The following is a 22,140-nucleotide window of genomic DNA, read 5'->3' on the forward strand; positions in this document are numbered from 1 at the left end:
ACCACTGAACCACCAGGGAAGCCTCTAATCATTTGTGTCTGTGGGTTTTTTTTTAGTGTAAAGAAACACAATAAATTGTTGTATATTGATTTGTATCCTGCACCTTTACTGAACTCATGTTCTAACAGTCTCTCCATGGAGTCTTAGTTTTCCATGTATTATATATTGTCATATGCAGACAATGACAGTTTTACTTTTTCCTTTCTTGTTTGGATGCCATTTATTTCTTTTTCTTGCCTGTTTGCTCTGGCTGAGATTTCCAATACTTTGTTGAATAACAGTGGCAAGACTGGGCACCCTTGTCTTGTTCCTGATCTTAGAGGAAAAGCTTTCAGCTTTTCACTGTTGATTGTGATGTCAGCTGAGGGCTTGTCATTTATGGCCTTTGTTATGTTGAGGTGAACTCCCTTTATACTCACTTTGTTGAGAGCTTTTATCATAAATGGATGTTGGATCTTGTCAAATGCCTTTTCTACATCTATTGAGATGATCGTGAGTTTTATTCTTCATTTGGTGTGTGACATTGACTCTCTTGCTTCCCTGACTCAGTTGATAAAGAATCTGCCTGCAATGCAGGAGACAGAGGAGACTCGTGTTTGATCCCTGGGTCAGGAAGATCCCCTGGAGGAGGAAATGGCTAACCCACTCCAGTATTCTTGCCTGGGAAATCCCATGGACAGAGGAGCCTGGTGGGCTACAGTCCGTGGGGTCACAAAGAGTCAGACACGACTCAGTGACTAACCCACCACCATTGATTGATTTGGGAATACTGAACTGTCCTTGCATCCCTTGTGAGTGTTAGACCATAAAGAAAGCTGAGCACCGAAGAATTGATGCTTTTGAACTGTGGTGATGGAGAAGACTCTTGAGAGGCCCTTGGACTGCAAGGAGATCCAACCAGTCCATCCTAAAGGAGATCAGTCCTGGGTGTTCATTGGAAGGACTGATGCTGAAGCTGAAACTTCAGTCCTTTGGCCACCTCATGCGAAGAGCTGACTCATTGGATAAGACCCTGATGCTGGGAAAGGTTAAAGGCAGGAGGAGAAGGGGACGACAGAGAATGAGATGGTTGGATGGCATCACCTTCTCGAAGGACATGAGTCTGAGCAAGCTTTGAGAGTTGGTGATGGACAGGGAGGCCTGGCCTGCTGCAGTCCATGGGATGGCAAAATGTCAGACACAACTGAGTCACTGAACTGAACTGAATTTGCATCCCTAGAATAAATCTTAACTGATGATGATGATCCTTCTAATGCATTGTTGAATTTAGTTAGATAAAAATTTGTTGAGGATTTTGTATCGGGGATATTGGCCTGTGATTTCCTTTTTGTGTATCTTTATACAGAAAACCAGGTATCTTTATCTGATTCTGGTATCAGGGTAATGCTGGCCTTGTTCACTGAGTTTCAAAGTGTCCCCTCCTGTTTCTGGAAGAGTTTGAGAAGGATTGTTGTTAACTATTTTTAAGTGTTTGGAAGAATTCACCAGTGAGGCTGTCTGGGTTGCTGGGAGGCTTTTGATTACCCACTCAGTCTCCTCACTAGTCACTGGCCTGTCCAGATTTCTGCTTCTTCATGATTCAGTCTTGGCAGGTTGCATGTTTCTAGGAAATAATCAGTTTCTTCCAAGTTGTCCAGTTTCTTGATTTCTAGTTTCATACCACCATGGTTAGAAAAGACACTTGATGCAATTTCAGCCTTCTCAAATTAGCCTTGTTTTCTGGCCTAACGTGTGATTGATCCTGGGGAACACCCGTGTGCGCTTGGGGAGGGTGTGTGTTCAGTGTGGCTTCTGGACAGAATTTCCTACGTGCGTCCACAGCTTCATGTGTTGTCCAAAGCCAGAGTTTCCTGATTGGCTTTCTGTGTGGATAATCTAACCGCCGAGGAACATGGGTTTTAACGGCCCCTCCTCTTACTGTATCGCTATCTCTTTCTCCATTTACGTCTGTTAACATTTGCTCTACATTTTGGGGTGTTCTTATATTGGGTACCTCAGTTCAGTTCAGTCGCTCAGTTGTGTCTGACTCTTTGTGACCCCATGGACTGCAGCACGCCAGGCTTCCCTGTCCCTCACCAACTCCTGAAGCTTGCTCAAACTCATGTCCATCGAGTCGGTGATGCCATCCAACCATCTCCTTTGGGTACCTAAATATTTACATTGTCTTGTTGGGTTGACCTCTTTATCATTCTGTAACGTCCTTCTTTGTCTCTTACTGCAATACTTGTCTCAAAGTCTTTTTTTTCTGAGTATTTTTTCCTAAGAATAGCTATCCCAGCTTTCCTTTGATTTCCATTTCCTTCCATTTTACAGTCAAATCATATTCCATTGTATGGATGGACTATTTTCCTTACCCATTCTTCCATTGATGGACACTTAGGTTGCTTCCACATTTCAGCTGTCGTGGACGATGCTGCTGTGAACGTGGGTGAACAAACATTTCAAGAGTCTGCTTTCAGTTCTTCTGGATGTGTGCTGAGAAGTGGACTTGCTGGGTCACATGGTTAATTCTCTTTTTACTCTTTTGAGTAATCTTGTGCTGCTTTCCAGAGTGGCTGCGCCGTTCTCTCCACTCACCAGCAGTGCGCACAGGTGTGACTCCCTCCCCAGCCTCACCGTCTCTTGTTTGGTTTGGGGGGTAGCGGTCACCCTCATGGGTGTGAGGTACTATCTCATGGTGGTCCTGATTTGCATTTTCTTAATCATGCATCATGTTGAGGATCTTTTCATGTGCTGACTGGCCATTTGTATATCTTCTTTGGAGAAACGTCTTTTTAAACCCTTTGCCCATTTCGAAATTGGATTGTTTTTTGTTGTTGTTGTTGTTGAATTTTGGGAGTTCTTTTCTTATCAGATATATGATTTGCAAATGTTTTCTATGTTTCTGTGGTTTGCATTTTTACTTGGTAGATAGTATATTTTGATGCACAAAATTTAAAATATTTTCATGAGGGAATTCCATGGCAGGCCAGTGGTTAGGACTCCATGCTCTCGCTGCTGAGGGCCAGGGTCCAGTCTCTAGTCAGGGAACTAAGATTCCACAAAGCCGCGTGGCATGACCAAAAAAAAGTTTTTATTAATTTTCATGAAATCTAGTTTGCTGGTTTTTTTTCTTTTCTTGCCTTTGCCCTTTGGTTTCCTATCCAAGAAAGCATTTTCAAATCCAGTGTCATGAAGGTGTCATCCCGTGTTTTATTCTCAGAGTTTTATTGTCTTAGGTCTCACATTTAGGTCCTTGATCTGTTTTGAGTTGATTTTTGCATGCGGTGTGAGTCAGGGTCCAGCTCTATTCTGCATGTGATAGCCAACATCCCAGCACTGTTTCTTTCTTTTTTTTTCTCCCAGCACTGTTTCTTGAACAATTTTTCCCATTGATCTTGGCACCTTTGGCAAAAAATAATTTGACCATAAATGTGAGGGTTTATTTCTGGGCTCTCTGTTCTATTCTTTTGGCCTCTGCCTATTTTTATGCCAATATATTTTGATTATGTTTTGATTACTGTAGCTTTGGAGGTCCCTTCAGATTGCATAGTAATTTTAGGATGGGTTTTTCTATTTCTGCAAAAAAATATATTGCTTTGACTTTTTAGATAATTTTGGGTAATGATGGCATTTTAACAATATGAAGTTTCCACTCCATGGACATGCGATGTGTTTCCTTTTATTTGTTTCTTCTTTAAATTCTTTCAGGTATGTTACATTGTACAAGTCTTTCTCTTCCCTGGTTAAGAAAATTCTTAAGTACTTTATTCTTTTTGATGCTAATGTAAATGACATTGCTTTTGTGGTTTCCTTTTAAAATTGTTACATGTATATACATACATAGTGTGTGTATATATAAATTCAGTTGATTTTTTGCATGTTAACTTTGAATCCTGCTGCATTGCTTAGTTCATCTACTAGTTTCAGTAGCTTTTCAGTGGAGTCTTTACGCGTGTCTGCATGTAAGATCATGTAAGATCATATAAGATCATGTAAGATCATGTAAGATCATGTAAGATCCTTTCGTTGGCAAATGAGGTAGTTCTGCTTTTGCTTCTTCCTTCCTAGTTTGGATGACTCTCACTTCTTCTTGCCCGACTCCCCGGGCGGGAGCTCCCGGTCTGCTGAGCACGAGTGGTGCTGTTCCCACTGTTTTCTGCGTGTCTCGTGTGTTTTGTGGAACACCGGCCGTTTGAATCTAATCACATGGAGCCTCTGGGGTGGGTAGGCACTGCTGTGCTCAGAGCTGAAGCTATGCGGCACCAACGCCATTGATGCCAGGCCTCCCCTTGAAGCTGTGAGGCTTCCGCAGGCTCTGGCGCTCAGGACAGTTCTGTCGTCCCATTCTGCCAGCACCATGGTTCTCCAGGTGGAGAGACTCTGGGTGCTCCCTGCTCCACCAGCTTCCCGGAATCTTGTCCAGGATGGGCCCTCCACCCCGGCTGTCCAGGACAGCGTGTAGGCCCGGAGGTGGCCAGCAGGGTGCCAGCCTCGCCTGGCCCATGGCAGCCCTGCCCAGAGCCAGGGGCCGGCTGGGGCTGACCTTGGATCCACCCCAGAGCCGGCGCTGCCCGGCCCCGTGTGTGAGTGGTGGGGTGCCTTGCCCTGCGCCTCACTTGAGCTCTGTGCTCTGGTGGCGGTGGCAGGCGGCCCCGTGCAGAGGCCAGGCGGGTAACGAGCGCGGCGGCCCCCTCTTCCCGGAGGTCAGGGCAGATGCTGGCCGCTGGAATCTGGAGGATGAGCTTTCGAGCTGCTGGAGCCACTGCCCACCTGGCCATGTTGAGGCCGCTACAGGGACCTGGGGATGATGGGGGAGCTCGGGATCACCTCAGCTAAGGGCCGGCCTGGGGTGGGTTTAGTGGGGAGCAGCCTGAGCCGCGTCGGGGGGCCCAGGGCAAGGGGGCTGGAGGACACTGTGAGCCCCGGGCACTCCTTGTGGGGACCTAGCCAGCCGAGCATTCGCAAGACCTTGGGGAGGGGGACCCTGCTGTTACCAAGGGGCAACTCGGGGTCACCAGTTGGTGGGACCCGGTGTGGGAGCTGCCCCGTGGAGGGAGCAGGGCCCTCACCTGCTGTGACCAGGACCCCAGAGGCAGCGGCGCTGGAGGCGTTTCTGTCCGGGGGGTGGGCAGCTCTGATGGAGGGGCCGCATGCCCCTGCCTGCCTGCCTGCGCGCAGCCCTGGGTTAACCAGGGTGTCTCTTTGGGCTGGGCTTCCCCTGCCCATGGGCCCCCCACAGGCCTTGGTGCGTGAGAGTGGGCGGCATTGGGCAACGGGGGCCGTGGAGCCTTGGCCAGGCAGCGGTCAGAATGGGGCCCCCGGGTGGGGGTGAGTGGCCTCAGTGACAGGAGCAAGTGGGTGCAGCCGGGCTGGGGGCGCTCACTGGGGGAGGCTGTTGCTGGGGTATGACCTGGGCACAGGTGGGTAACCGTGGCTGCCAGGGTCCCCCAGTCACGGGGGCGCGGCTCCTCCCGAAGCGGGAACCCGCCGGGCCCCCGCGAGCTTGCTTGTTGCAGGGGGAAGCGGAGAGCCCGTGTGTCCAGTGCCGGGACGCAGGCTCAGGCGTGATGGCGGTGCAGCAGGGCCTCCGCGGGGCGGGGCGGCAGGGGGAGGCCGGAGGCCGTCGAGGGGTGAGGGGTGTGGGGGGACCGTCAAAGCTTGGAAATGCTTGGAAGTCTGAGGAGCTGGGTGTGGGCAGAAGGGCGGGAGTGGCTGCAGGAAAAGGGGCAGCCGTCCGGGCCCTGGGGACACTGTGGGACGGGACTGCAGTGGAGAGGCCCTGCGCTCACGGAGGTTCTGAAGCAGAGAGGGCAGGGGCGGGGGCGGCCGAAGCGGCAGAGGCTGCTTCCCCGTTCGCTTTCCTTCACCTTCGCTGTGGCGAGATTCACGCGAGGCAGAGCTGACCGTGGAAAGGGAAGACTTCCCGGCCTTTAGGACGTTCCCTGGTTGCGTGACCACTGCCTCCATCGGGCTCAGATCTTGGGCTTTAGAGCCACGAGCCCAGATGGGAAGCCAGAGGCCTGGCGGGGTGTGCATGTGGCCTCGGGGGCTGTGGGCAGGGGACCCAGGAGGGTCCAGGAGGGCTGGGCTTGGTGCCAGGGAGGCCAGGGTCTCAGAGGGCATCCGGGGAGCGGCGGAGGGGCGGCTGGGAGGCGAGGGGCCCTCGGGCCTGAGAGGGACTCTGACCGCTGGGTCTGCCTGCTGTTGGGGGCGATCTGAGAGCTGGAAAGACAGGCCCGAGATAGAAGGGAGCGGGGGCTTGGCGGGGAGGTCACGCCAGGCCCGGGTCCACTGCTTGCGTCTCTGGGGACTGGGCAGGAGGAGAGGCGAAGGTGTGGCCGCAGACAGGCGCTGAGCGCCTGCTGTATGCAATGCCATCTTTAGTGACGGAGCACCGGCCCCCGCCCAGAGCTCGGGCTCCAGTGGGAGGTGAGGGTGGACCCCCAGCGGCTCAGCAGGGGGCGCCTGCGATGGGCGTGGGCAGTGCACCCCCGAGGCCAGCGCCCGCCCCCTGCCTTGATGCCCCTTGGGCCCCCCAGCTGTCCCCTCAAGAGCTTAGCTCTCCGCGCTGCAGCCCGTGGCCTTGCCGGGGCAGAGGCCCTGGAGCTGGGCCACAGGCTCTGGCAACCCTGAGTCCCTCTGCGGCGTCCCCCGCATACCTGCTCCCCCTGCCTCAGCCCCAGGACGTGTCTCACCTGCCCTGGAAAAACCAGGGGCCTGAGTCACGCGGAGTGTCTAGGAGAAGACAAGGCAGGAGGGGCAGCTGGGGGGGGGCAGGAAAGCGGGGTGCGGGGCAGAGTCTGCCTGACCACGGGCCTGGCCACCCCTGTGCAGGAGCCTGGAGAAGCACAGGGCAGCCCTGATGTTTGCAAGGCCTGGGAGGAGTGCGGGGGGCTCAGGCCCGGCCCTGCTCCCACCCCTCTGCCACAGGGCCCTGCGCTCCGCCCACCCTGGCTGTGCCCTCGGCCAGAGCTGCTGACCCACGGCTTCTGCTGGGGACACAGGTCCTGGCGGCTGAGTTCAGGCCGTTGGGAAGGGGGTCCCTGCATCCTGGGTGCGCAGAGGGGCAGGACAGCCCCTCGCCCTTGGGGCTGGGTGGGGCGTGCCCCCAGAGCAGAGCCTGGGCCGGGGGTGGGGTCCTCTGCTTGGGACTGCGGGGCTGGTGCCGGGGCGCCCGACCGCTCTCCCGCCCTGTGCCCTCCACCCTGGGGCTCAGAGTGTGAGGCTCTTGCACGGACACGCACACCCCAGCCCTGGCGCGTCAGCCGCCCCCGGGAGCTGAAGGCCACCCCTCCCGCAACCGCCCCCACGCCCTGCCTAGGCTTTTGGCTGCAGGGTGGACATCGAGCCCCCCCAGGAGACTGTGCTGAGAAGCTGCTTCCAGGAGGAGGGAAGGGCTGGGCGAGTGACTTGCTGATCTGCTGAAGAGCAGACGCCCAGACGGACCGGAAGTGGTCATCAGTTATGCCCAGCGGGGCTGCAGAGTGCCGGCTCACCTGAACAGCTGCACACCCGCTCGTCTCCACTTCCTGCTCTGGTGGCTTCGGGGGTCTGGGGCAGTCCCTCTCCTGACCCCCGAGGCCTTAGTCTGCTGTTCAGTCACCCCCAGAATTCTTCCCCCAGGGTCTGAACCCTTCCTTCAATCACCTGACTGGAGCGCCTTCCCGGGCCCCCCAGGGATGCTCTGCGCTCCGCCTGGAGGGCTTGAAGCCGTCCGCAGTGAGCGGGCACACAGGCACGCACCCGGCCGGCGGGCGGCTTGAGCGCCCGTGCTGCGGGCAGGCGGGGCGGCCAGTGCCTTTCCGCCCAGAGGTGGGGGCACATGGAGGGGCACTCCTGCAGGCGGACCGTGTGCTCCGCAGGCTGTAGTGTGGAGGCTTCTGGCTGAGACACCCCTGCCTCCAACTAACTCAAAACCATCTCCCTGCCCCGGCGCCACCAGGGGACCCCAGGCAGGAGGAGGGCAGGAGCCGTCCGCTCCCGAGATGAGGACGGGCTTCCTCACGGGCAGGGGCCCCTGTGGACGCTGGCCAGTGTACCCTCCTGGCACCCGCCCGCTCTGAATCAGGAAGGTGGTTCTGGGAGACCCGGGCCAGCTGCCCGCTGCTGCGTGACCCCAGGGACCCTCCCTGGGCTTTGGTGTAGCCGCAGCGGGAGGCGGGGCCGCAGCCCGGCAACGTGGCCAGCAAGGGTGAGCAGGCCGCGGACCCCAGGACCCCAGTGGCTGGCACTGCATCCCGAGCGGGTGTGGGGATCCCGGGGAGGCTGGTACGCGCCTGCGGCTGCTCCTCCAGGCCCAGCTGCCCGATGCCCGTCCAGGAGGACACAGGAGCCGCCAGCCCTTCAGGCCCAACCTTCCTGCTTCTCTCTCTGTTGGGACGGGGCTGGGGTTTTCAACACACAAATGGCACTTTCTCGGGTGTGATCTGCAGAGGGTAAAGGGAGCCCTTTTGAGTGTGAAAAAGTGGCCACCATCACCCCGAAAGGCTCTGTGGCAGGTGTGATGGAGCTTCGGGGCCATGAGCTCTCCTGGGCCAGGTCCCAGAGGGAGGCCAGGCGGGCGCTCAGGCGAGGGAGCCTGGCCCTCACCCGCCCCCGCCCCGTGCACGTGGGCTCCCCATGAGGGCCCCAGTGCGCATCGTCCACCTGCACGTGCCCGCGGGCCTGCTGGCCTCCCCTCCCGGTTTCCTCATTCCCTGCGGGGGCCACACTTTGGCGTGAAGGGTGCGCTCCTGGACCCAGGGTGGGGGCACTGTGGCCGTGTGGGCTGGGCCCGGCGACGCTCGCGGAGAGCTCTGAGGCCCCAGGGCCCTTGGGGGGGCGCGTCACTTCCTGCAGATGGTCCCACCAGCCGATAGAGAGTGCTCGTGGGTGGGGCTCTTCTGTCCAGGAACCCTGGCTTGGAGGTCATCTGGGGGTCCCTGACGCACAGTGTTTCCTCCCACCGCTCCCCGGGAGGCTCAGAGCCGGGGGTCGTGGCGTTCTCCTCCCTCCCTAAGCCCGCTGTGTCTGCGCTGGGGGTCCCCACACGCCCGGGGGCCCAGGAGCTTGGAAGCCTGGTTCTGCCCGTGGGAAGGCTCTTGCCGCCAGAGCGCCTTCCTGGGTCGCGGTGGGGGCCGTGGGGTGGGGCCTGTCCCTGTCCCCCCAGCAAGTGCCGGGGCCCAGCGGGTGGTCACGGAGGCCTGGGGGTCACAGCTGAGTGGGACCTGGAGGCACAGGGGCTGTGCCTGGGGTGCCACCTTCCGGCTGGAGAAGTCCCCGGGGTTCCACCCGGAGAACTGACGTGATGTCTGTGGGCCCCACAGGCAGAGGTGCAGCTGGGGGATGTGGGCAGCGGACAGGAAGCTGGGGGTGGACGGTGGGTGTGGGGAGGATGGGGCCCCCACTCACGGCCTTCTGAGCTGGCTGAGGCCTCAGGTCTGGGCCGCCCCCGCACCGGCTCTGCTTGGGACCCGCCGACGTGCGGGGGGAGGTCAGGGCCGGGCTCCTGGTGGCCTCAGAGAGCCAGACCCTGTCCCCAGGCCAGGCACTCTCCCCCCAACCCGTTGCCCCAGCTGCAGCAGGAGCCCCTTCCCGCAGCCACCCGCCCTGTCAGTGGCCAGAGGCCCTTATTAGGGGTTGGGGCTCAGCCATGCCCCCAGCCCCCCAGCCCCCAGTGGAGAGTCTGCAGGGGCCGGATTGAGGGCCCTCGTGGAAACACGGCCGTCCTCCTCCCGCACCTTGCCTGTTCCGTGCACCGCCTGTGCCGCGGGTCTGGGGCTGGAGCCCAGGCTCCCGGCTTCCAGTCTCTCCCCTGGGGCCCTCAGGGGACAGCTAGCATGACGGGGGGTTTCTGGGATGACGGGGGGCTGGTCCTTTGTGGGGGCGGCCAGGACCCCTGCTCGGGGCCTTCAGACCCCATTCTCCTCCCATCACTCCAGTGAGGAAATGAAGCCCAGAAAGAAGGGTGGGCGTGCAGGCCTGTAGGCCATGGTGCAGTGCCCCCGTCTCAGGGGAGAGCCTGGGGGTCTGCCGGCCCCGCTGACGTCTGGCCTTGTCTTGCAGATCCTGACTGGGCCTCGTACACCCTGGGGGTGTTCATCTGTCTGAGCTGCTCTGGGATTCACCGGAACATCCCCCACGTCAGTAAGGTGAAGTCCGTGCGCCTGGACAGCTGGGAGGATGTCCAAGTGGAGGTACGCCTGGGCCGGGTGCCGGGTGGGGGGGGCCTGCCCGCTGCCACGGGGGCCTCAGACCCAGCCCGTGGCTCGGCCCGCGCAGGCCCCTCGTGCCTGCTGCCCCACCTCCTCCCCGGGGTGTCCTGGTGCCCAGGGAACCCACACGGGCATCTTGTCGTCAGGGTTTCGTGGGTAACTTACACAGAGTCGCAGAAGGTGACAGATGTCAAGGCCTTCACCTGCCGTCCACCCACCCAGAGTCCCGGGCCCAGCCCGGCCTCCATGCCAACTCAGAGTCCGCACGTACCCTGGCGAGGCCACGCTGTGTATGTGGACACGCACCACGTGGCTGGAAGCACCCTCACCCCAGGCCCAGGCAGCAGGGCGAGGCTGCCTTGACCCAAGCCAGCAGCGCATGCGCCTCATGAGCGGGGAGGGACAGGGAGGCCCAGAGAGGCTGGGCTGGGCTGGGGGTGAGGGGCTTCGGCCCCTTCTGCTGTCTGCTCGTCTGCTCCCATCGTGACTTCGAGGGGCCAGTGGGGCTGGACCTGCAGCATGCCGGACCCCCACCCGGGGGCCCAGTGGCTGTGGACGGGGCTGCTGGACCCCGCCCCGAGTCCTCGGCCGGCGGGCACGCGCTAGGCCGGCTCCCGGGAGGCCCAGGGTGTGGAGAGCTGGATGCGGAGACCCTTGTCTCTGCTTTGTTTTTGTCTTTTCACGTGTTTCCCTGAAGTCTGTATTTTTCTATAGCACATGCTTGAAAGCAGCTTTATTGAAATGTGACTCACAAGTTGTATAACTCGCTCTTCTAAGTGCGCCTCAGTGGTGTTTGGCACACTCGCCAGTCCTACAGACGTCCCCATCGTCAGCTTTAGGACATTCCCCTCACTTCAGACGGAACCCGGCCCTCCGCGCCACCCCTGCGCCGGGCCTGGGCCCCCGCACATGTTCCTCCCCCCAGTATGAGGCTGGGGACACCCACCACGCGGCTGGACCCGGGTCATGTCTGCGTGCGTGGCTCCGGGGGCGCGGGGGCCCTGCTGAGGCTCGCTGTGCTCCCGGGGTTGGGGGTGGCGTCCTTCCCAGACGACCCCTGGGCCAGTGGACAGCCCCATGGACTCATCGTCCCGCCGGGCAGCAAGGCGGCCTCCGTTCCTGGAGGGGAAGTCGGAAGGCTCTGACTGTAACTTTAAGGATTCTGCCCAGCTTCCCCTCGAGGCCACGCCCACTGGCCTCTGCCTGGCACCCTCACTCCTGAAGACCCTTCCCTCCGGGCTCCCCTTCTCTCCTGGCCCTCCCCCACCTCGGGAATGTGGCAGAACCAGGTGTGACCTCTGGGGCCCTGGGCCGGGCTGCTTGCTTTCGTTTTGTGGGGGTTTCACAGAGGTGGGTTCATGGCCCTCACAGACAGTAGGTGGGGATGTTTCTCGGAGGTTGTCCTGACTTTGCTCGTGGCGGTTTTCACGGTGGAAACTTTCAGATTTTGAAGTGACCAAGTTTATCAGCCTTGCCTTTTGTGGTTTCAGGGCTTACGGCACACCAAGATAGGCCTGCCTTACCCTCGATTATTTTTACTCAGAGCTGCTTGACTTCTGTCGTTCACACACCGCACCCCTCAGCCTTCTAAAGTCTACAGTTTGGTGGTTTTTGCAAATTCTCAGGGCTGTGTGACCATCGCCATGATCTAATTTGAGAATGTTTTCATATCCTCAAATGAGCCCGCACCCACGGGGGCCCCTCCCCGGCCCCCCGCCCCGGACCCTGCCGAGAGAGGGCCCCCGCCTGCCCTCGGGGGGCCGTCTGTCCTCGACACTGCGTGTCGGTGGCCTCACCCGTGTGGTCCCAGGCCTCTCCCTCCTCTGGCTGAGCCTCGGTTTCTAGACTCATCCCTGCCGTCGGGGTGTCAGCGCTTGACTTCTTGTCACGGCCAAGTTCACGTGGTCGCGTGGGTGGACCACAGCTTGTCCACTTTCACCAGCTGCACACCTGGGTTGTCTCGTTTTCCGAGGCCTTCAGAGCAGCGGGCTTCAGAGCAGTTCTGTGCCCTCAGCGCTCTGGGAGGGCGCGGCGCTGCCTGACGTCTGAGGGTCGGCTGGCTTTGCCCAGCACAGGGGCCTGGCCCGCCGGCAACATGTGAGGACTGCAGCCCCTCCTCAGCCCTCCTGCCGGGCGTGCGGGGCGTGCGGGGCGTGCGGGGCGTGCGGGGCGTGCGGGGCGTGCGGGGCGTCTCCTGGTGGTGTCGGCCCCATCTCCCTGGTGCTGGGTGATGCTGAGCGCTGTTCCATGTGCCTCCTGGCCATTTGTGTATCTTCTTTGGAGCAATGTTCATTCAGATCCTTTGCCCAATTTAAAAATGGGTTGTCTTTTTATTACTGAGTTAGGAGACTTTATTACTAAGAGCACTTTATATATTCTGGACACAAATCCTTTATCAGATTCAGTATTTGCAAATAATTCTTCTCATTCTGTGGGTTGTATTTTAACTTTCTTTTTGAAATGATATTTTTAAAATGAAAAAGTATGGTTTATATTTTTAAGGAGCTATCTATGTAATTTTTTGAATCATTGAGGGGTGATTCATATAAAATCCATTTTAAAGTGAACAAAGTGGTACATATATATGCTGGAATATTATTTGGCCATAAAATAGAATAAAATAACGCCATTTACAGCTATATCGATGAACCTAGAGATTACCCTACCAAGCACAGTAAGTCAGACAAAGACAAAATACCCTTTGACACCACTTACTTGCGGAATCTAAAACATGACACGAATGAATCTATCTACAAAACTCACGGACGCAGAGCACAGACTTGGGGTCGCCCAGAGCGGGTGGAGTGGGGAAGGCTGGGGAGTCCCGGGGCAGCATGTGCAGACTGGCACCTGTGGGATGGATAAACAAGGTCCTGCCGTGCAGCTCGGGGCTCTATGCAGCACCAGGAGAGTAAGGTGCATGTGGCCGAGGCCCCCTTACCTTACATCAGAAATCAATGCAGTGCTGTGAGTCAACTACACTTCAGTAAGATGAATGTTTAAAAAGTGAATAATCCAGAGGCAGGGACGTGCAGTGGGAAAGGAGAGTCTCTTCTATGAAAGGTGCTGGGAGGACTGGATGGCCCGTGCAGTGTCACACCATGTACAAAAAGTGAATCAAAAGGAATCAAAGACCTAAATGTTTTAGACCCAAAACCATGCAACTTGTAGAGGAGAGCACAAGCTCTTCGATGTTGCTCTTAGCAATGTCGGTTTTGGGTCTGCCTCCTCAGGCTGGGCTACAAAAGCAAAAATGAACAAATGGGACTGCGGCAAACCAAAACGCTTTTGCACAAAAAGAGAACTATCAACAAAATGAAAAGGCCACTTACTGAATGGGAGAAGTGTTTGCAGATGATACATGTGTTAGAAGGGTTATCGCACAAAATGCACAAAGAACTCATACAACTCAGTGTCAAAAAGAAAAAAACAAAAATTACCCAATTAAAATGGGCAGAGGACCTGAACAGACACTCCCCTAAGAAGACATACGGTTTGTCCACGGGTGTATGAAAAGGCTCTCAGCGTCACTGTTGGAGAAACGTTAATCAGAGCTGCACCGAGGGACCACCTCACAGTGCTGAGTGGCCTTCATTAAGAAGTCGACGAATAATAGGGACCTGCCTGGGGGCCCAGTGGTTAAGACCCCTCGCTTCCAGGGCAGGAGGGGGCGTGGGTTCCATCCCTGGTGGGGGTACTACTAAGATCCCCTATGCCATGTGGCCACACACAAAAAAATATTCTACAAATAACAAATGTGGAGAAAAGAGTGCCTACTGCACTGCTGGTGGGAATGTGGACTGGCGCAGCCACTGTGGAGAGCAGTGTGGAGTTTCCTCAGAAAACGACAGACCTGCCATGTGATCCAGCCGGCCCACCAGAATGAGGGCTCCCCTGGTGGCGCAGGCAGTAAGCAGGACGCCCGCAGTGGTTTGATTCCTGGGCCGGGAAGGTCCCCTGGAGAAGGGAACGGCTGCCGCTCCAGAATTGTGGCCTGGAGAATTCCGTGGACAGAGGAGCCTGGTGGGGACAATCCCACGAGAACACCTTTAATCAGAAGGATACATGTACTCACGCGTTCCCTGCAGCATGAGTTACAATAGCCAAGATGTGGAAGCATCTACAGGTGACTTGATAAGGAAGATGTGTACTTATACAATGGAATGTCCCTGAGCCAGGAGTGGTATTTTACAATCTGCGACGACAAGGGTGGGCCTAGAGGGTCTCATGCTAAGAGAAACCTGTCAGACACAGAAAGAGAGTAGGTCTGATCTCACTCCCATATGGAATCTGAAAAAGACAGAAACAGACACAGGCACGGGGAACAAACAGCGGTTGCTGGAGGGCAGGGGTGGGGGAACGGGAGACGGAGGTGTGACTCCCGTCCTAGGACAGAGAAGTCACGGGCAGTGACAAGAGCACAGGCCCCCAGCGTCTCAGACCTGAACGAGCGCCGCAGCACCAGGTCTCACGCCCAAAACCAACACTGCGCATCCGCCTCCCAGCAGTGAAAAGCAGATAAAGCACGTTCACAACCCGGTTCCGCCGTTGCCTCCGGCTGCCAGGACATCTGTTGTCCTCACCTCAGGGGAGACCCCTTCCTGAGACCCCCAGGCGGCTCTCCTGTCTGGATTCGCCCGTCTGGGACATTTCACACCAACGTGGTCCTCAGCTGTGTCTCAGGACCTGAGAAGTCTGCTTCTCAGGAACCTCATGTTTTTAAGGTTCATACATCTTTTCCCTTTCCTGATGGTGTCCCTAGAAGCACAGAAGTTTTAAGTTTTGGTGAAGTTCTGTTGATTTTTTTTTCTTTTGTTCCTGTGGTTTTGGTGTCACCTCTAAGAAACCTGAGAGGGACCTCAGGGCTTCCCTGGAGGCTCAGCTGGTAAAGAATCACCTGCAGTGCAGGAGACCCTGGTTCGATTCCTGGGTCGGGACGCTCCACTGGAGAAGGGACAGGCCACCCGCTCCAGTGTTCTTGGGCTTCCCTGGTGGCCCAGCTGGTAAAGGATCCGCCTGCAATGTGGGAGGCTCCAGTTCAGTCCCTGGGTTGGGAAGATCCCCTGGAGAAGGGAAAGGCTACCCACTCCAGTATTTTGACCTGGAGGATTCCACAGACTGTATGGTCCATGGGGTCGCACAGAGTTGGACACGACCGAGCGACTTGCACACTTCACAGACAGAGACCAAGAAACCATTCCCAACCCCAAATCCTGAAGATTTCCTTCCATGTTTTCCTTGAATCGTGTTTTAAATCACCCTGTGATTTTCATCTATTTTTTTTTAGCTGTGCCATGTGGTATACAGGGTCTTAGTTCCCCGACTAGGGATCGAACTGCCTTCTCCACTGGAAGCTGGACTGCCAGGGAATTCCCTTCGTCTACTATTTTGATTGCTTGACTTTGGAAATTCAGCCTCTCATGAAGTTGGAGTTTTGTTTTGCTGAAAGGCATACCCCCTTTTCTCTGACGGTTTCCAGTTTCTCATTGGTTATCAGCACCCATCGATCTGAGACGTTACCACTACTGTGTACCAGCTCGTCCTGCTGAACCTGCTGATACTGGATATGAGATCCCATTGGATCTGCTTCTGGACCTTTTAGGTTTTCTGGTTGGCGCTGTTTGACTCAGTAGCTTTATAACAGGCTTTAATATCTGCGAGGAAGCGTCTTCCTTCTCACAATTTTCTTCTGCTTGTTAACTTTCAAATGAACTTTAGAATCATTCTAGCTCTTGAAAATTCTATTCCTGGTTTTCTTTTTTTCGAATTGCTAAACATAGATGAACAAAGGAGACTGCGTGCTTTCTGTCCCCCTCACCTGGAGCATGGCCTGACTTTGTTCAGTGTCTTCTGCTCCTGGGGGCGCATGGAAGTTTCTCTGTAGAGACTGAAGGGCCCTCGTCCCGCTGGTCCTTAGCGATGATGGGCTGGCTGCTGTCCTCAGCCAGCTTTCTCTCCCGTCAGGCCTCTGACCAGATGGCGCTCTGCGTGGAGCAGCCTCTGCTTTGAGGATCCCATGTCGCTCCCAGCCTTTGCTGAAGGGTCTCATCGTTTGTGCTCTTCCTGGTCATCCTTCGCACCCTTGGCTGGACGGGCTTGGAGCCCCAGGGCCCACGCTCTTCCCAGCCCTTGAGTCCTGCGGGAAGCCCCCCCCCCCACCCCTGACACCAAGGGCCTCCTTCCGGCTCACCCAGCTTGCTCCACCTCAGGGCTGTCGCTCATGCTATTTCCGTGCCCAGACACCCCGCACACTGGCTGCTTCAGAGACCCCCGTCGCCCCCACCGCAGGGCAGCCCGTCCGCGCCCCGCAGGCTTGCTCTCTGCGCTCAGCCCCTGCCTGCTCTCTGCAGCCCGGCCGCCCCACAGCCCCTGGGCCTCTGCTGGGCCGGCCTGGCCTCCGTGAACCAGGGCCGGTGGGGTCAGCTGTGGGCCGGGCCCTGACGCTGTTCCCCTTGCAGTTCCTGGCCTCCCGCGGGAACGCCGTCGCCAGAGCCACGTTCGAGTCCCAAGTACCCCCGTTCTACTACCGGCCCTCGGCCTCCGACTGCCAGTGAGTACGAAGGGCCCTGTCTGCGTCGCTGGTCCGGAGACGGCTCTGGGCGACTGTAGGCGGGAGGGTGGGCCGGCCCATGTCCGGGAGTCCTGTCCTGGGGCTCTCCCGCTTGGTTTTGGTTCCTGGTGTGGTGGCGGTGGTGGGCAGCGTGGGGACAGCCGGCCTGGGCTCCAGGCAGCGCAGGTCTCCGCGGGAACCCCAGCCTGGGTTCTGGGGTCCCCATGGCACCCCCGGCCCTCTGGAGGGCTTGCTGGGCGGCTGTTCCAGCATGTGGCCGGCCTGGCTCGGTGCCCAGGGCATGGACGCGGGAGGGTTGGGGGCACGACCCCACACGACCCCAGTCGCCAGCCTCTCTGAGCCTCAGTGTCCCTGTCTGCCCACCCCGCGGGCACCCCTGGGTTCTGGAAGGTTCCAGAGGTCAGGGGAGGTGCCTGGGGTGAGGTTGGGACCCCAGCCCCTGGGGGAGGCCCCCATGTCAGGCTCAGCACCAGTGGGAGGTGCCCACCAGGGGTCTCAGGTACTTCGTGGGGACTGCCTGTCTCACGAGCCGCACCCTCGGCACGCCCACGGCGGTGCTCTGCCCCAGCACTTCTCACCCCCCCGATCGGCCTCCTCGTCCACCTCCCGCTGCCGTCAAGCCGCTCCTGCTGCTTGGAGAGGAGGGCCGTGTGATGAGGCTCCTCCTGGACCATCCCTTCCTTGGAACGGATGGTGGGGCCGCAGCCCAGCCTCCTCCCAGGCCCCCCACATCCGGCTCCCACCCCCGGGCGGCACCTCCTCCTTTTTGCCCCGCACTGTTGCCCCCTGACTCACTTGGTGAAGCCCACACCCCGGGGACCCTGCCCACGACACCTGGACCCGGGCTGCATGCTGGGCTTGTGTGTTTCTAGTTCTGCTCAAATGAGGGGTGGGAGACGAGGGGGCTGCCGGCCGCCACAGAGGGAGGGGCTGGGAGCGGTGACCCAGCTGCAAGCCTGGGAGGCGGGCCAGTTCAGACCCCACTAGACAGGTGGGGAGCCAAGGCTGACCTCCCTCTGCACGCTGCGTCCCGCCCTTCAAGCCCTCGTGGGCAGGCCCCTTGCCCGGCCCCACCCCTCCTGGCGCCCCATGCCCGGCCGCTCTGCCCGGCTGTGAATCCACAGGTCAGCAGCTATTCTGCGGCCTGACGGCCTCGCATCTGCACGCTGCCCTGTGGTTGGCCCACTGCCTGAGCCGGCGCCACGGACAGGCTCCCACAGGCCTGGTCCCTGCGAGGTGCCCCTGGCAGGGCTGTGTGGTCAGGGCCTCTCGGGTGACCTGGCGGCCCCAGCGGGAGGGTGCTCTGAATCCCAGTGGGCCCCACTTTCCGGAAACCTCTGCTGGGGGAGGGCTCACAGGAGCCAAGCCCACTCCACTCCCCAGACTCAGGTGCTTGGGTCTGCTGGGAGGGGTGGGGTCCTGGGAGAGGCCCCTCACTGGGCTGGTATCAACAAGGAAACCTGACCTGGCGGCCATGAGACCAGGAGGGTGTGGGGCTGACAGCTGAGCTCACCGTGGAGACCATGCAGCAGTGGAGGGGGTGTGAATGCCCGTGTACACTGTGGAGTGCCATGCAGGTGTGGAAGGGACGTGTGAATGCCCGTGTACACTGTGGAGTGCCGTGCAGGGGTGGAAGGGACGTGTGAATGCCCGTGTACACTGTGGAGTGCCGTGCAGGGGTGGAAGGGACGTGTGAATGCCCGTGTACACTGGCATGCCATGCAGGGGTGGAAGGGACATGTGAATGCCCATGTACACTGTGGAGTGCCATGCAGGGGTGGAAGGGACGTGTGAATGCCCGTGTACACTGGCATGCCATGCAGGGGTGGAAGGGACATGTGAATGCCCATGTACACTGTGGAGTGCCATGCAGGTGTGGAAGGGATGTGTGAATGCCCGTGTACACTGGCATGCCATGCAGGTGTGGAAGGGACGTGTGAATGCCCGTGTACACTGGCATGCCATGCAGGGGTGGAAGGGACATGTGAATGCCCATGTACACTGTGGAGTGCCGTGCAGGGGTGGAAGGGACGTGTGAATGCCCGTGTACACTGGCATGCCATGCAGGGGTGGAAGGGACATGTGAATGCCCATGTACACTGTGGAGTGCCGTGCAGGGGTGGAAGGGACGTGTGAATGCCCGTGTACACTGGCATGCCATGCAGGGGTGGAAGGGACATGTGAATGCCCATGTACACTGTGGAGTGCCGTGCAGGGGTGGAAGGGACGTGTGAATACCCGTGTACAGTGTGGAGTGCCATGCTGAGGTGGAAGGGACGTGTGAATGCCTGTGACAGTGTGGAGTGCCATGCAGAGGTGGAAGGGACGTGTGAATGCCCGTGTACAGTGTGGAGTGCCATGCAGAGGTGGAAGGGACGTGTGAATGCCCGTGACAGTGTGGAGTGCCCCTCCAGCTAGGCCCACTTAGTGCAGGGGCTGCAGCAGCCTCTCACAGGCAAAGGCTCTGGGGTGCCGCTGGGATGAAGTGAGGTGGTGAGTCAGGAGGCCGGGGTCTGGCCCGAGTGGGGTCTCTGGACACAGGGCCCAGCCCCGCCCCCTGGGCAGAGGGAGGACCGGGCCCCGGGGACACGTCAGCTCCAGCAGCAGGCCCGTGACGAGAGCGGCCGGGACCCGCCGCCTTCCCGTGCTCCTGGTGCCTGTCCTCGGGCTGCGGGAGGTTGGGCCGGCCCCTCCTGCGCCCTGCGTCAGTGGGCCGGGGGGGCCCCCTGCTCCTGGAAGCCATGGTCTGTGGTGCCCCCCTCAGTGGGTGTGCCCGGCCCACCCGCCCATCGGAAGTTCACCCGGGCAGCTCTGGCCAGGCATCGCCCAGCACATGCCCTCTCTCCTCAGACTCCTGCGGGAGCAGTGGATCCGGGCCAAGTACGAGCGGCAGGAGTTCACCCACCCTGAGCGGCAGGAGCCCTACTCTGCAGGTGAGGCTACCCACACCTGGGCGTCCTGCCCCGCCCCCCAGAACAGGAGCAGGACCCTGAGCAACCTGGGCAGCCGCTTCAGTGTTTGAGCCCGTGTCCATCCACCGGCTGTAGGCACTGGCTGGCTGACCTGGCCGCAAGGGCCCTACAGCTGCTCACAGCTCTGCCCTGAACCCTGGCTGAGGGTGGGGCTGCCCGGGGCCCTCTGGGCCCCTGGGGGCTGTGTCTTTGCCCCTGCAGGGTGGGCGGAGCTGTCTGCAGGGGTGTGGACAGGCCTGGGCCCGGGTGGGCCTGCAGAGGGTGGGCCAGGCCCCGGGGGCTCAGTCAGCACAGGGGCTTCTGCTGCTGTGGTGATCAGACACAGGCGGGAGCCGCGGGGCTCTGCGTGCGCCCTGCTCCTACGTGGCAGGCGGTCACAGGATTGGGTTGTGGCCTTGGTTCAATTACCATCCGCCCCTGAGAGCCACGAGCTCGCGGGCACAGGTGCCTGTTCAGCCCCAGCACTCCCACACTCATCCTGCCTGAGACCCGGCGCTGCTCTGGGGCCCCGGGACGCTCACCCCACAGCCTGCTCCTGTCTCCCAGGTACGAACACCTCAGGGGTCTGGAGCGTATGGCGTGTGACCTCGGTTCAGAGCCAGAGGCAGGGTGTCGTCTGTTCCTGCATCAGGACCTCTGGCTGTGGGGGTCCAACCCAGCGGGCGTCAGGCAGAGAAGAGGGTGGGCTCGCAGTGGCGCTGGCTCCAGGCCCAGCCTGACCCCAGGGCTCAGTCAGCAGTCAGTGCCCTGAGGACGTGGCCCGTCTTCCCCGGTTCCACCTCGGGTGGCACCAGCCCCCCGGAGGAGGCTTCTCTGCAGCGGCTCCAGACTTCCCACCTGGCTGGAAAGGCCGTCGGGCCCCACTTCCACCGGGTGAGGGAGGGGCCTCCGCTCTGGTCCTGACTGCTCAGGGGGCCCAGTCCCAGGGCCCGGGGGTGCGTGAGCCAGCCCCGCTCTGGAGTCTCCTGCGGCAGCAGCACGTTGACCCTCCGTCAGGGGCGTCTGCAGGTGCCGCTGGGTGCAGGGCCTGGGGCCCCTTGTTTCAGACCCCCGGTCCTGGGGTCCCCCGATGTTGCTGCCATCCCTCTCCTGAAACATCCCCCGGACCGCAGGGCGCTGGACACGGGCCTGTGGGGTGCGTGTGGTGGGGTGAGGTGCGGGCGGCCGGGTCGGCCTGCGGAGGCGCCCTCATCTCCTGTTCGGTGTCAGGCGTGCAGGGCCGTCTGTGGCGTGGGGGGCAGCAGAGGGTCAGCCCCGCTCGGGGCCACGTGCGGCGGGCAGGCTGCGCTGGCCCCAGGGGCACTGCAGCGGGGGCAGCTGCCATGGCCTGCCGGGCACGGTGCAGGCCTCGCAGGGGACAGGGCTGGCCCCACTGGGCGTCAGCTCCTCTCCGGGAGGCCACCCCCTTTCCTGAGCACTCGGCCCTGAGTAGGGAGGCCCTGACCTTGGCTGCGTCTCTGCCCCCGGGCTCAGGGCAGCGACCCCTGGCCAGGCTTTCTTCTCATTTATTCAAAGCCACCACCCCCTGAGGGTAAATGCCGCCGCCTCGAGCCCTGGGAATCGAAGCCTGTGGTCACCCACCCCCCTCACCCAGCGAAGTCCAGGGTGCCCTGAGATTCTCAGGAAGTGTCCTGGGTGTGCAGGACCCCATGACAGCCCTCCGCAAGCACCCTTGGGGTGAGGCCCCCTCAGGGCACTGTGGGGACGTGCCCTGGGGATCCAGAGGTGCCCAGCACTGCCCTGAGTGGCCTGTCTTGTGGTCATGATGGGGCTGCCCCTTCCCCACCTGCCTTCCCAGGCCTCCCGGGGAGAGGGTGGTGGCCAGGGACACTCGGGGCACTGCTCCCGCTGCCCACCTAGCTGGCCGGAGACCCTGAGACTGGAGCCCTGCCTGCGCTGTGCCCGGATGGAGGGGGCTAGGCCCCCATCTCCTGCCCCCGGGCCCAGCCGCATCTCCCCGTGCCCCCGTCCAGGGCGGTGGAGCAGCTGCCCTGGCTGGTCAGCCCCCTCAAGGCACAGCCCCCGCGAGGAGCGCCAGGCTTCCTGCGGGCCTCTGACATTCGTGGGGGGCTGACACACCCACGGCCGCCGGGAAGGAGGCCCGCGGCCCGGAGGGAGGGGGCGTGGGCTGAGCCGGGCAGCCTGAGCAGCAGCATGGCGTCGCGGGGTCTGCAGCGGGGGGACGCCGCACGTCCCAGCATCCAGGGACTCAACCGCGAGGGGCGGGGGCACCATCCCGCCCAGAAGCCACCGTGGACGAGGTGTCCGTGAGGACAGAGGGGCAGGGGTGACCTCCCGTCCCGGGTCAGCGTTGGCTCGCCTGGGGGTGCTGATGTGCCCCCGTCAGGCGGGATCCCCCAGTGTGTGGCCGCAGCCGTGGGGGGGACCGCAGGCGCCAGGCCCGTTCAATGGCTCTGCTGCG

The 22,140-nt window shown here is 59.9% G+C and overlaps 1 protein-coding gene across 3 annotated transcripts in view; it reads left to right on the top strand.

Annotated features, from left to right (window-relative positions):
- The window catches only part of ADAP1 (ArfGAP with dual PH domains 1), a 38,849-nt gene that overhangs the window by 5,668 nt on the left and 11,041 nt on the right, over positions 1-22,140 (top strand). For all 3 annotated transcript variants that reach the window (XM_020882325.2, XM_070460642.1, XM_070460641.1), the window contains exons 2-4: positions 10,027-10,157; positions 16,634-16,725; positions 19,597-19,679. In XM_020882325.2, the coding sequence (XP_020737984.1) occupies positions 10,027-10,157; positions 16,634-16,725; positions 19,597-19,679 (306 nt within the window). The remainder of the gene's footprint in view (positions 1-10,026; positions 10,158-16,633; positions 16,726-19,596; positions 19,680-22,140) is intronic.

This window comes from Odocoileus virginianus, chromosome 33 (genome assembly GCF_023699985.2).
Source record: "Odocoileus virginianus isolate 20LAN1187 ecotype Illinois chromosome 33, Ovbor_1.2, whole genome shotgun sequence".
In the NCBI taxonomy this organism is placed as follows: domain Eukaryota; kingdom Metazoa; phylum Chordata; class Mammalia; order Artiodactyla; family Cervidae; genus Odocoileus; species Odocoileus virginianus.